A 15146-nucleotide genomic window follows, 5' to 3' on the forward strand; every position below is an offset into this window, starting at 1 on the left:
GGTAACCTTTTAAATCAATGTTGATACTTAGTAACAATTATAATCTGGAAAAATTCAAACAACTTCACTTAATGGTTCTCAAATCAGGCGATCTAAAACACATTTCTAATGAACATATAAAATTCTCCCAATATGATATTAGATTGCTCATATGCATCCACTTGAACTAGGTAATAACATCACCTTTCATGCAAAGAACTGTCATGGATAATCTGAAGTTAGAGGAAAAACACATAGAAGGGGGGGTTGAATATGTGTGTGTGAAGGTTTAAAGAAATATTTTCGCATAAGAGGTTTTTTCATGTTTCATACTGACGTTTTCAAACTCAAGATGCATCTCGCGTTTACTTTTAATATAACATTTAAAAGAGTTTTGCGTATGCAAGTTTTATTGTCTACACGAGAGTGTTTCTTGTAATAATAAGTTAAATAAGAGATGTTTTCCATCTGAAAGCTGTTGTAGTGTGAAATAAACAGTGAATAAGATTTTCAATATGAAATACCTAATAAATAAATTTTTGTTTGAGAAGAGTAAAATAGTGCAAAAAGTTTTATACTGGTTCACTCAGACTGAGCTACGTCCAGTCCCCTTCAATTGAAGGGTTCCACTAGATTTTCAATTAAGTACAAGTATTATCACCACTTCTGGTTTGCTGAGTATTGTCGACCACTTCTGGCCCGCCAACTTCACTCGTCAGCCCTAATATTCTTTGTTCAGCCTCTTCAGGCTCTTAGTGAGTATTCTCAACCATTCCTGGTTCCCGAGTATTATCAACCTCTCCTGGTTTGCCAACTTCACTCATTGGCACTGGTATTCTTTGTTCAACCTCTTCAGGCTCTCAGTGAGGATTATCGACCACTCCTGGCCCGCTAACTTCAGTCATTAGCACTAGTATTCTTTGTTCAGCCTCTTCAGGCTCTTAGTGAGGATTATCGACCACTCCTAGCCCGCTAATTTCACTCATTGGCGCTAGTATTCTTTGTTCAGCCTCTTCAGGCTCTTAGTGAGGATCCTTTGACAAGCCTCTCCAGGCTTATACACTAGTGCAAAAAAGGGTATTTACGTCACCCAATTTACGTCGCAAACACTAAACACCGGCGTTGTAAAAACGCGGTGGCAGTTTCGTAAATAAGTGGAGACTAATTTACGTCGGACCCCCCCAGTCCGACGTAAATGTGGGAATTAACGTCGGAGTCTCATAGTCCGACGTAAATTTACGTCGGGCCCCCACTAGTCTGACGTAAATTTACGTCGGGCCCCCAGTAGTCCGACGTAAATTTACGTCGGGCCCCCTCCAGTCCGATGTAAATTTACGTCTGAGCAACACAATCCAACGTAAAAAATGGCACTATATTCCCCACCTTTTCATTTTCCATTCCCGCGCTCACAGTTTACAAGCAACCCCTCTCATTTTCTCTGAATTTCTGAGTCTCCCACTGCGTTTACTGCTACATTCAACGTATCCAAGTCTCTAAGTGTCAGCACGTTGGTCGTTTGAGGTTAGTTTGTTGTCCCCGTAATTTTTTTGTTCTTTTTTTGCTATTTGTTCCGCTGGAACGGCCCATTCTGCAAGGAGAATGGGCCGTTCTCCTTGCAGAACGGGCCATTCTCCTTGCAGAACGGGCCGTTCTCCTTGCAGAACGGGCTGTTCTCCTTGCAGAACGGGTCGTTCTCCTTGCAGAACGGGCCGTCCTGCAAGCAGTACGGGCCGTTCTGCAAAGAGAACGGCCCGTTCTGCTGGAATTTTTGTTGTTGTAATTTGTTGATCTGGAACGACCCGTTCTAGTTTCAGTACGGGTCGTTCCAGATGCATTAAAGAAGAGACTTTTTTAGGCATTGACCTTTAGTTTACCATCGATTTTTTAGGGTTGTATTTTAGGTTAGAAAATTTATGAATAACTGAATCAATAGTTAATTTGTGTTAATATATAGATAATGAATCAAAGTTGGATGAATGCAAGTCGCATTAGTCAAGAGTACAACAATGGAGTTGAAGAGTTCTTACAATTTGCAAGAAAAAATGGGAAACCCATCAAAGGGGCATATTATTGTCCATGTGTTCGATGTTTGAATCAGATACGTCAAGAAGTTGGAGAAATACGTGATCACCTGTTTATATATGGTATTGTGAAGAGTTATACAGTATGGACATGGCACGGAGAAATATTAGACATTCCAACAGTGTCAACAACTGAAAATTTTGAAGGGATGGACGATAACTTAGAAAAGATGATACGTGATGTTGGTGAAGAAAATTTTGAAAGAGCACATGTGTATGATACCTTAAAGTCTGATTTTGAGCAACCATTGTACCCAGGATGCAGTATGTTTACAAGATTATCAGCAACTTTAAAATTGTTTAGTTTAAAAGCAAGAAATGGCTGGACTGATAAAAGTTTCACAAAATTGTTGGAGTTATTGAAGGAGATGCTTCCAGAAGATAACACGTTACCTAATCGCAACTATGAGGCAAAAAAGATACTATGTCCAATGGGTTTGGAGTATAAGAAGATACACGCGTGCCCTAATGATTGCATATTGTATACAAATGATTTTGCTACACTGAAAGTGTGTCCCACATGTGGATTGTCGCGGTTCAAAAAGAAAACTGATGGAAGTAATGGTGAGGAAGAAATAGAGGGTCCCCCTGCTAAGGTCTTATGGTATTTGCCAATAATACCTAGGTTTAAAAGATTGTTTGCCATTAAAGAGGATGCAAAAAACCTCACATGGCATGAAAATGGTAGAAAATGTGACAACTTTCTTCGACATCCAGCTGATTCTCCGCAATGGAAGAGGATTGATGAAACATTTCCAGAATTTGGTGCAGAGTCAAGAAACTTGAGAATTGGTTTAGCTACAGATGGCATGAATCCTTATGGGAACTTAAGTAGTAAACACAGTTCATGGCCAGTTTTGTTGGTCATTTATAATTTGCCTCCTTGGCTATGCATGAAGAGAAAATATATTATGTTGTCTATGATGATATCAGGTCCCCAACAACCAGGAAATGACATAGATGTGTATCTTAGTCCATTGATTGATGACTTGAAAATGTTATGGGACACAGGAGTAGAGGTGTTTGATGCATATCGTGAAGAAAAATTTACCATGCGTGCAATGTTATTTTGCACAATAAATGATTTTCCAGCATATGGTAACTTGAGTGGGTATAGTGTGAAGGGTCATTATGCATGTCCTATATGTGAAGAAAACACAAGTTATACCCAATTGAAACATGGGCAAAAGACTGCGTACACTAGGCATCGTAAATTTCTTGTTCGTAGTCATCCATACCGTAGATTGAAGAAAGCATTCAATGGAAGTCAAAAGGATGAAATTGCCTCGACACCGTGCAATGGTGAAGAAGTATATCAACGGGTGAAGAACATTAACACTGTGTTCGGAAAGACGCAAAAGAAGTCAACTGAGAGAAATATCTGGAAGAAACGATCAATATTCTTTAATCTTCCTTACTGGTGCAAGTTAGATGTTAGACACTGCATAGATGTGATGCATGTGGAGAAAAATGTTTGTGATAGTGTAATTGGGACATTGCTAAACATCAAAGGAAAGACTAAAGATGGAGTGAAAGCACGACAAGATTTGGTGGACATGGGTATACGTTCTGAGTTGCATCCTCAGTCTATTGGAAGACGCACTTACTTGCCTCCAGCTTGTCATACTCTATCAAAGAAAGAAAAAAAAAAGCTTTTGTGAGTGCTTAAGCAGTGTGAAAGTTCCACAAGGGTACTCCTCAAATGTTAAGAGTCTGGTGTCTATGCAAGATTTGAAGTTGATTGGTTTAAAGTCTCACGATTGTCATGTGTTAATGCAACAACTTTTGCCTGTGGCTATTCGTAACATTTTACCATCTTCTGTTAGAGTTGCTATTACTCGATTGTGTTTATTCTTCAATGCCATTTGCAAAAAAGTAATTGACCCTGTAAAGTTAGATGAGTTAGAAAATGAAGCAATCACAATCTTGTGTCAATTGGAAATGTATTTTCCACCTTCATTTTTTCATATCATGGAGCATTTGATAGTTCATTTGGTTAGGGAGATTCGATTGTGTGGCCCGGTTTATCTTAGATGGATGTACCCTGTTGAGAGATATATGAAGATCTTAAAAGGATATGTCAAGAATCAATACCGCCCAGAAGCCTTTATTGTGGAGAGGTACATTGCAGAAGAAGCCATTGAGTTTTGTTCAGGGTACATGTCGAAATTAGAACCAATAGGAATTCCCAAGACTCGACATGATGGGAAACAATTTGGTAAGGGAACTCGAAGTTTAAAGATTAGAACTGTGAGTCGAACAGAAGTTGACCAAGCACATTTGTACATATTGAACAACACTGATGAAGTAATTCCTTACATATCAGAACACATAGATGAAATCAAGATAGCACACCCCCGGATGACTGAGAAATGGGTATTGAATGAACATAACAAGAGTTTTTTAGCTTGGTTTAAGAAAAAGGTTTATGGTGAGGTTAATGCTTCTGATACACTTTTGAGACTCGTGCGTGGGCCTAACAACGATGTCATTACATTTGGTGGGTATGACATTAACAAATATTGTTTCTATACAAAAACAGAAGATGACAAAAGTAGAGTACAAAATAGTGGGGTTACAATTCAGGCTGAGGCTGTGCACTTTGCTAGTTCAAAAGATAAAAATCCCATTACAGCATCCATGAGTTATTTCGGAGTCATAGAAGACATATGGGAAATTGATTATGTTACGTTTAGAGTGCCTGTGTTCAAGTGTAAATGGGTTGATGGCAATACAGGTGTGCGGACAGATGATTTAGGATTTACTTTGGTTGATTTGAATAAGGTCGGCTATAAGGATGAACCTTTTATTATGGCATATCAAGCAAGACAAACTTTTTATGTAAAGGATCCATGTAATGAGAAATGGTCAGTGGTCCTCGAAGGAAGAACCATGCATGGAACTCACGAAGATGAGTCTCTAGATATGCATGAGACACCGTCTTTTTCAAGCAGATCATTTGGTCCTATTGCGGACAATGAAGTGGACGAAATACATGCTATTCGAAGTGATCATGATGAAGGAATATGGGAAAACATTCCAACCTAATAGGTTTTTGTTTATGTATTATTTGTTTTTTTATTAGTTATTTTGTTGCTATATTGTTATTATCTTTTTTACTTTATTTGTCTATTCAATTAATTCATTGTTTTAATAATGACAAATTAATTTTTTCAGGATTATGGAGGATTCTGGGTCTGGCAGTGGAAGGAGGGAAGGTAGATCTGTCACCCGATTGTCTGGGTTGACAGCTGGGCGCATTGCCAAGGAGAGGACACCGATTGAGGTGGATCCTCGTTCTGGCAAGGCATCAGGCCCAAATGCTGCCAAGTTTAAGAGCTATTTGGGAGTCCTAGCTCGACGACATGTTTCTATTATCATTCCATCATGGGATGACGTTCAGGAGGTTGACAAGAACCTCATGTGGCAGGATATTCAGGTATATACTTTCACATCCTTTCAATATTATATTACTTAAATACATTATTTATTATTTGTTGTTATTTTCATAGCAAAATTTTGACATTCCCAACACTGAGGGCATGAGGAGGAAGATGTTATCTGCCCTTGCCACCAGGTGGAGAGACTTCAAGACTTTCTTGACATGGGAGTATGTATTTGGAGAGCGCCAAAATGAGACTCCCTGTCTAAAGTACCAGATCACTGATGAGGAGTAGATGCAATTTCGTGCCACTAGATTGGACCCTTCGTGGCAGGTTAGTTATTGATAACTTTTACATTAACACAAATACTTAAGGTATATTTAATTTATCTCATTTTCTTTTTTGTATTATTGCAGGCTAAAAGAATAGCTGCCCAAGAACGATAGGCCAAGAATGATGCACCCCATCTATTGTCAAGAGGGGGATATGAAAGAAAAAAAAGCAAATGAAGAAGGCTAAGGCACAGGCAGTAGGGGTTGAGGATGCTGACCGTGTGGAGTCACCTCCCCGCCATGAGATGTGGATAGCAGCCCGGACAAAACCAGATGGGCAAATGACTTCTGAGTCTGCAAGAGTCGTTGCTAGTAAAATAGTAAGTAAAAATATACAAACTAAGACTCTTCATTTCAACTCATTTAATTCATAAGATCTTTTAATCTTCCTTATTATTGTAGGAGGGTTTAGTTGAGCAGAGCACCCAGGGCTCATTTATTTCCGATGGTCGGAATGATATCCTCACAACGGCCATAGGAAAGCCAGAGCACGGAGGTCGTGTGCGTGGTGTTGGTGGTTCTTGGAGCCACCGAGATTTCTTTGGTGGCCGATCATCGAGGAACACTATCAACTCTTGCAGTCAAGAGGTTATACAGGAATTGGAGCAGAGATTGGAGATGCAGTTTGAAGAGAAACTGAAGAATATTGAAAAATAGTTTGAACAGAAGTTTGAACTTTTGGCTCGTTCTCAGTAACAGACTGTAATTGCTCATGATGGTGTTCGAGTCAGCACTAAAGGGAGTTGTGCTGCTCCAGATCCCTCACCGGATCAGACTCACACTGATGTACCAAACCAGTGTGAGTTATATGTTGAGGATGACCCCCCACGGTTAGTGGCTATTGGCCGAGTATTTGAGGGTGGCTCAACCATCCATGGTGTCCCTCTACAGCCAGACTGGACACGGGTTGTGGTTGACCAAGTTCAAGATGCTGCTGCTCCAGTGCCTTTGCCCAATACAGAGGTTCAACTAGTGGGGCAGGCAACCGGCACATTCTTAGCTTGGCCAAAACGTTTGGTCATGCCGCTTTCAGCACGGGCAAAGGTAATTATATTATTGCTCTTTTAGATTCTTATAATTCTATTATTGTTTAACTAATTTTGATTATTTTTTTAGGATTTTATCAATCGTGGTAAGGAGGTCATGAGAGAACCTCATGTTCATGATGCCAATATCGCAGAAGCTGAGGATGATCCCATATCTAAGCTTCTAATCAAATTACCACGAATAAAGAAGCATCTAATTCAATTGCAGTGGGAGATTAGAGTTTTTGGAGTTGATAGCTCTGATGTTCCACTATACATATCTCTGCCTGATGCATTAGAGATTGTTGGGGGAAACTGCATGTTAAATATATCTGTCATACAGTTGTGGGCCATGTAAGTCATATTTTCTTTTATGAGTCTAAATTTACAATAATTACATTTAACTTATAATAATTATTTGTGTTAGGTACATGGACAAATTGAGTGTGGAGCAAGCACAAGCAGAAGTATATGGATTTATTGAGCCTCAATCCATCCAAAAATCAGGAAACACTCAGGTCCAGATCCAACAATATATGCAAACATGGATGAGTGACTCAAGAAGACATATATACATGGCTCCATACATTGACGGGTTAGTTTTTTAATTGGTTTTTTAATCATGGTAATTTTTTAACTGATTTGTTTGTCATACAATGTAGGTCCCATTGGCAGTTAATGGTAATCATTCCTAAGGAATATACCATGGTGTGGTTTTGTTCACTTCATCCAAAACCAAGCCACGAAATTAAAAGCCAATTACATGGGTAACTAAATTTTTTCATTATGTTTTAAAACTGTAATTATATATATTGGCTAACATTTGTTTTTATTTCAATTAATTAGAATCGTGTCTGGAGCTAATATATTAAGTGGAAGAGCCAGATCATCAAAGTCATTGCATTTCATATACCCTAAGGTTAGCAAATTAATTCATACAGTCAATAATATTTAAATTTATTGACTTTGGAATTAATAGTTATTTGTTTCTCATTTTAGTGTAATAAGCAACAAGACTCGTTTGAATGTGGCTAATACATCATGTATTGGATGAAAGCCATAGTTTCTGCGGGTATTATTGATTCTTGGGCGCAGGTAATTCATATCAAAATTTATTTAACTATATTTACCTTTAGAATAATTAACATTGCATATTAATGACACTTAAATTACCCTTTCAGGTCTTTCAAGATCCATCTCCATTGCCAGAAGATGAGATGCTCAAGATAAGAGAACAATGTGCAACTTTATTTCTAAGTTTAGTTAGTTAGATATTATGTTAATAGTTTGATAGTTAGTTAGTTTAGTTAGTTAGATAGCATTGACAAACATGTTTTATAGCTTTTTTAGGATAATAGGATTTACATTGTCATAATTTATGTTTTTTAAGATTTATATATTATTTTCTTTTTGTCATTCAATTTTGAAATACAATTTGAATTTCTATTCTGGACTGCCTGGTTTAGATTTGGTATTCTGGATTATATTTATATGCAGGTGTTGGGTATATCAATTTACAAACGTTTTTAAAAAAAAAAACTCCCACAATTTACGTCGGACATGGACTTGTTCGACGTAAATTTACGTCGGGCCTTGCAATGACCGACGTAAATTTACGTCGGACAAGGCCACGTCCGACGTAAAATTGTGGCATGATTTTGCCCCTTTTTACGTCGGTCTGGAAAAATCCCCGACGTAAATTTACGTCGTCTTTCAGAGGTGACGTAAATTTACGACTCCCGTATTAACGTCGGACCCTTTTCCGACGTAAAAGGGTCAAAATACATGACGTAAAAGACCCTTTGTGTACTAGTGATACAAGTATTCTTTCCCTAACCCCTTCAGGCTTTACAAATGATAGATAATTTGTTTTGAGTATGTGGTTTACTCTCACAAAGAGGATACAAAGATTTACTACACTCACTAAGGTTTATGTTCCTAAGTTACACTTAGAACTCCTTAGCCTACAGAGATAAATACAATATTGTACATTTGACTATGTATGCTATGTCTTTGATTTTGTTGCTTCTTGGGCTTGGAATTACTCTTCGCCAACCATTCCAGGTTTAGAGTCATGACATATTTATAGCCTCTGTAAAATTTGCCCGTTGCAAGTGTCTGTTGAAGCAGAATGTAGTCGTTCTTGACTAGTTCGATTTCTCATTTAATATACTTGATTTTGCATTAAATGTTTCTTCCTGTTTATAGACATTGCGTGAAGTCTTCTTTTTATTAGATGTAGTGTCTAACTTTAACTGTGACCTAGGAATTTCTTGTCCTTTTTCGGTCATCGTAGCTGCAAAGACGTTGTCTTTATCTGAAAAAGTAATGTTCTTTTTCTGACACAGGCATGCTTTGACTTTTGGGCTTGCATTTTGTCTTTTTATTCTTTACCTTCCAACACGCGATCATGTTGAGAGCTCTTTGTATGATTATAGACGATGCCTAAATTGTCCCTTGAGACTTGATTCTTCAAATGCTTGCATGACAGTCTTCGTTTGCGTCTGGCTAGTCCATGTGCATCTTAAGACTTGATCTTCGTTTAAGCATTTGTCATCAATGCTTTGACGTCCTTTGGTCTACTTTTTAGTCTAGAATGCTTTTTAGTCTACGTTGTCCTTCGTCTGATATGTAGTTGACTTTCATCTGATTCTTGACCAGCCTTCGTTTGAATCCTTATGTTGTGCTTTATGTTGTGCTTGACACACCTACGTCTGGTATTTGATCCAACATTGTCTGGTGCTCATGTCGTATTTCATCTTTCATTTGACTCTACTTTGTCTGATCCTCGTGTTGTGCTTTGTCTTGACTAATCTTCGTCTGGTACTTGAAGAAGTTTCATCTGTGGTTTGTATGGACTTCTTCTCGTTCTTGAATGCGCTTCATCTGAAACTTGATCATTTTCCTTCTTGTGCTAGACTTGGTTTCGTTTTACCTTTCCGTCTGATGTTTGAAGCTTTCCTTCCTTTATCTTGGTTCTAGTATAAGAAGTGGCACATGCTCTATTCTTCAACTTGCCTGTATTTATGTTTTTTTGAAACACTAAAACACATGTTAAAAATAACAATATGTATTATTTTTGTCTTATTCAAAACTTTGCTGGGAATTGCTTCGTCTGACTTAACATAATCAATGTTCCAATGGTACTTGGTAATAAGCAAAAAAAAAATACTTTGCTTGAAACAAGTCCAGGAGTCCACTTTCGGCAAATGGATTAAGTTGTAGCTTGGGTGATTGTATGGTGGAGAGATAGCATGCTAAAAGAGTGGATGAGTACAGAAAGGCGAAGGAGGAGGTGGTGGGGGTAGGGGGCTTGGTAATTATAGGAAGTATTAAAAATGGGAGGAGTACAAGTAAAAATGGGTGGGGATTGTGGTGTAGGACAATGAAGAGGGGTAATATAACTTGGAGGTGGTTCCTAAGGATTTGATTAGGCATATGGTTGTAACTTTCTCCATCAAACATTGAAGAGTACCAACAATTGAACCATATATATCAAACATCCATAACTAATTGCAGTTGTTCCTGGCTTAAATCTTACAAAGGTTGGAGAATATGGATAATGGCTCGATAACTTGCTATAACTTTTTCTTCCATCTCATGATTAAATTTGAGAGGCACGTTCTCAATGAAAACACCAATTTGGTAGACTCGTGATTAGATCTACTAATAGAATATACTCAAGGAACTGGCTAGCGCCTATTGAATTACTCTTAAGATAATTGTAGCTATTGAATAAACTCCTCATATTTATTTAATCCATTATAATCCTTAATATAAGGACTAAAAAACACAATTTTAAAAACTAGTTTGGGCTATCTAGTCGAACTAGATGTTACAAAGGATTAATTTGAGCCAGTTATGAAATCATTTATGTCTCATAAACTTAGTACAAATAAGTATAACCCAATCGGTTTTGTGGTTTAACCAGTGACATACGAGTTGTTGACAAGCATCAGTTCAAAATCATGCACACCTTTTAATGTACTTCGCTACCTTAAACCAACAACATGCATGCATTTGCGGCTTTTTGGCCCAAATAAATTAGAAAGAAAAAATACATGAAATAAATTTAAAAAATATCGTTTTAGGTGATTTCTGTCATGTGGCATATTTGTTAAATGGTTTATGGGGACAGGAGTTTTGTAAATGTATAAAATTGAATGGATGGCGCACGGGGCCACATGCTCCATCTATTTTCTAACGCATCTGTTACGTCAGTTTTTGACTAACATGACGTAGGGCCCCCTTATGCTTTACTAGCCTTTTAGATGGCGCATGGGACCCCTTGCTCCATCCATGTAATCTCCTCTTCTGCACGTCCTGCTCCCCTTTCTTTTTTATATATTCATTTTCACCCACTCTCTCATTCCCCACCTCTTTCTTTCGTTACTCTTGTAAGTTTTTTTTTGTTTTAATTTCTTGTTTATTTATTTATGTTTTTGAATAATTTTTTTTGTTATTTGTAGGTTAGATAACTAAATTTAATTTTACATCTGTTGTTATAAATTGGTTACAAGTAAATATATAATTTTTATTTTTTAAAATTCATTGTATATTGTAAATTTAAGAAATATAATATATGTGTTTAAAATATATGTAGATAATTATCTGTTAATTTAAAAATAATTGTTAAAACATATGAAATTAAATTCTTTAAATTTAAAAAATTTAAAATCTTAAATGTAAAAATTATATATTTTAAATTTCATAGTTGAACATATGTATGTAATTAATTGTATAGTATAAATGTGCCTATTTTACTTGAATATGTGTATATATGATTTAGTTATTTAATTGTTAAAATGATGAAAGACAATTTTATAAATTAATATGGATATTTTGGTAATCATTATGAAATTAAATTATCTTTAAATTTAAAATCTTAAATCTAAAAATTATATATTTTAAATTTAATAATTGAATATATGTATTTAATTAAATATTATAAATGCGACTATTTTCCATGAAAATTTATATATATAATTTAGTTATTTAATTTTTAAAATGATGAAAAATAATTTTATAAATTAATCTGGATATTTTGGTAATCATTATGAAATTAAATTATCTTTAAATTAAAAAATATTTAAAATCTTAAATATAAAAATTATATAGTTTAAATTTAATAATTAAATATATGTATTTAATTGAATATTATAAATGTGTCTATTTTACTTGAAAATATGTATATATGATATAGTTATTCAATTTTTAAAATGATGAAAGATAATTTTATAAATTAATGTGGATAATTTGATAATCATTATAAAATTATATTATCTTTAAATTTTAAAAATTTAAAATCTTAAATCTAAAAATTATATAGTTTAAATTTAATAATTGAATATATGTATTTAATTGAATATTAGAAATGTGACTATTTTACTTAATATTATAAATGTGCCTAATTCAAATAATATTAATAGAATTTAATTTTCTTTATACTAACACTGTAAAAAAATTTACAATAAACAATTAGAGCTCATAAAAAAGAATGGTTTTTAAAAATAATCTATATTTTATCAATCAATAAATTTATTTACTAATAAAAAAATCAAAAAAATTATTTTATATATTAATTTATAATTGGACAACAATGTTCATAATACATGTCTAAATTATTTTGTTTGAGTTAGATTTCTAAGTTTATATAAACATAAGACAACCTTTATTTTTTTTTAAAATTTATCTATTTTTTCGTTTCATAACCTATTACAAATTTAATCAAATTATATTAATAAATATATTTAAACTCAATAATATATATATATATATATATATATATATATATATATATATATATATATTTCTGATGTTACATGGATGGAACAGAGGTCCCCATGCACCATCTAAAAGACAAACAAAGTGTAGGGGATCCTTGCATCACGTCAGTCAAAAGTTGACCTGATAGATGAAGCAGGGGGTCCTGTGCGCCATTCATTCACGTTTTGTCCGTTTATAAAAATCTTGCCCCCTTGCGTCATTTAACAAATATGCCACATGATAGAAACCACCTAAATGGTAATTTTTTTGTATATTGTTTTCTTTTTAATTTATTTGGGCCAAAAATCTTGCATTTGCTGACCAAGAGACACATGCAAGTCTTAAAAGATTAGAAAATTGTAACAAAATATATGTATGATGGGGCTTGAACCCCAACAATCTCAATAATAAAAATTTTACTAACCACTAAGTCAAAGTGTTAATTAATAAATTAATGATTTAAATAATTTTTATAGTATATCTTTAATTTTAAAATTATATATGTTCAACTATATAAATTCACATAATTTTGGATGAGATGAGACTTGAACCTAAGTGAATATAATCATTTCATCCCATTAAACCAACACATTCTATTGCCATAACTTGCATACATCACATCAATGTGCCTAAATGCACCATGTGTCATCACTCTAGGTGAACCTTAGGTGACCCACCAATAACTTACGTTCCAACTCAACATCTAGGTTCAAGGAACCTAGACACATCCACTCAACAACTAGTATGAAGCAGCTCACTACATACTATTTTAAAATATTGTTTGAAGGAGAACCAAGATTTCATTAAAAAAAATCATCCTTATGTGGGACCATGAAGCACTAGGCTTTTAGAGATCCAATCAAATGACATCGCCTGTTAAAAAACTCAACAAAACATCTCAACTTGTCATTCTTGTTCAAAGCACCTCAAAGGCATTTCTAAAACAATGTGGGTGAAGGGGATTCGACCTTCCTAACGCTACACTTGTAACATCGTGTTTTTCATAAATTAAACAAATAAAACAATAAAGGGTATTTAATTTTAGTAGGCTTGTGTTAAAATAAATTCAGGGCATATTTTATAATAAAATAAAAATAAATGGACTAGTTGGCTTTGAAGATTAAGTGGTGGGTTTTTGGATTTAAGGAGTCCAACCCAAACCCAAATACTTAACTTGCTAGGGTCTAAGGAGTTAACTTAGAGTACACTTCAAAGATGGTCATTCTATTTTCTGACTTTTGGGAGAACGTGTTGGAGAAATGGAATGGGAGAATCTTGAGGAAAAAATTATGGATCAATGAGTCACACCCTTACGTAAAGTAAATTGCTTCATTGAGGTGAAGGGAGTGGGAAAATTATCTTTTATGCATACATATAGAAAATGTGGGCAGTGTGATTGTCCATATTTTAGACTAGTAAGAGCATTTTAATTATGACTCAACAATAGTCAATGAAGAAGATATGACTACTGAGGCCACTCTTAAAGGAAATAAAATTGTCAATTATGAAGATGTTTTGAGCATCATTTTGAAGGTACCTTCTAATGAATGTTCTTAGATTATGGGATTATTGGTATAAGTCACCACGAATTTCAAAGAAAAGAGTGTTCAAGAAACTAATGGAGGACAAAAATAGTGAATTAAAGTTTTTCTTGCAAAAATCATTTGGAAGAATCGCACATTGGATGTGCATGTATTCTATCATTCCAAAGGCTGACATATATCATTAGGTTAATAATCATGACTTATTGGTCATCTATTGGTTATGGAAGCAAATACTAATTAGTCTCCTTTACCTGATCATCCAACATATGATCAAGGCACCAACTCCATCAAATTAACTTCAAACATTACCTATGGAATGCTAATGATAATGATCTTTAAGTACTACAAGATTTTTGTGGGTGAAGAAGTTTGTGTTTTAGATATCAAAGGGTTCGGTGCTCCAAATCTAAAGGATTTAAAACTCAAAAATCACTATAGAATAAAGAAACTTCATGTTTGATCTAATGACGAGGATACAAAATAGAATAAGAAGGTTGAGGAAGAGAAAAAGAAAGAGGAAGAAAATAAGAAGGAAAAAGAACAACAAAATTTCTGCCAATATTGCTCCCATTTTTTATCTTCACAAAATAGGGATGATGATGAAGATTAGAGCAAGGAACTTTGTTCCTACATAATCTTTTAAAGAGGAGGAAAAATGAAACTCTTCAAAAATATTAGGTAAGAACCATTTTGAGAACCCTCAGAATATGATTGGTATTTTAAAAGATTTTCCTGGCATATTCCAAGATCTAGAAAATCCTTCTAATAAATTGTTTTGCACTTATTCTTAAATTGGGTATGCAAGAACTTAAGGGAAAAAGTAATTCTCTAAAAATAATTGTACAGAAGACAATACACTATAAGAAATGTTACATATAGTGCACTACAAAAAACTGGGTGATTTGTAGGGGTTATTTTGGCAATTTCTGGCGGTTAAAAACCGCCACAAATGGCATTACCAGCGTCATTAATAATAACCGCCAGATCCACGGTCGCCAAAAACGGTTTGTGGCGTATATTCTGTAAACGCTGGTTT

The 15146-nt window shown here is 34.8% G+C and overlaps 2 protein-coding genes across 2 annotated transcripts; both read left to right on the top strand.

Moving 5' to 3' along the window:
- Positions 1 to 3408: 3408 nt before the first annotated feature.
- On the top strand, positions 3409 to 5730 carry LOC145957756 (uncharacterized). Its single transcript, XM_083074164.1, has 3 exons — positions 3409 to 5111; positions 5238 to 5499; positions 5573 to 5730. The coding sequence occupies exon 1, from the start codon at positions 3783 to 3785 to the stop codon at positions 5106 to 5108; it is 1326 nt and encodes a 441-aa protein (XP_082930290.1). The 5' UTR covers positions 3409 to 3782; the 3' UTR covers positions 5109 to 5111; positions 5238 to 5499; positions 5573 to 5730.
- A 326-nt stretch (positions 5731 to 6056) lies between these two features.
- On the top strand, positions 6057 to 7815 carry LOC145958041 (uncharacterized). The gene is made up of 5 exons (XM_083074492.1): positions 6057 to 6095; positions 6475 to 6819; positions 6892 to 7154; positions 7228 to 7395; positions 7463 to 7815. The coding sequence occupies exons 1-5, from the start codon at positions 6057 to 6059 to the stop codon at positions 7569 to 7571; spliced, it is 924 nt and encodes a 307-aa protein (XP_082930618.1). The 3' UTR covers positions 7572 to 7815.
- Positions 7816 to 15146: the final 7331 nt, after the last annotated feature.

The sequence above is a fragment of the Cajanus cajan genome, chromosome 5 (assembly GCF_000230855.2).
Source record: "Cajanus cajan strain Asha chromosome 5, NIPB_CcT2T_4, whole genome shotgun sequence".
In the NCBI taxonomy this organism is placed as follows: domain Eukaryota; kingdom Viridiplantae; phylum Streptophyta; class Magnoliopsida; order Fabales; family Fabaceae; genus Cajanus; species Cajanus cajan.

Excerpts from the sequence above, each read along its gene's own strand:
- LOC145957756 (XM_083074164.1), top strand. The coding sequence starts at position 3,783 with ATGCAAGATTTGAAGTTGATTGGTTTAAAGTCTCACGATTGTCATGTG.
- LOC145958041 (XM_083074492.1), top strand. The coding sequence starts at position 6,057 with ATGACTTCTGAGTCTGCAAGAGTCGTTGCTAGTAAAATA. Across the intron at positions 6,096-6,474 it reads GAGTCGTTGCTAGTAAAATA|ACTGTAATTGCTCATGATGG; the intron begins GTAAGTAAAAAT and ends TCTCAGTAACAG. Across the intron at positions 6,820-6,891 it reads CGCTTTCAGCACGGGCAAAG|GATTTTATCAATCGTGGTAA; the intron begins GTAATTATATTA and ends TTATTTTTTTAG.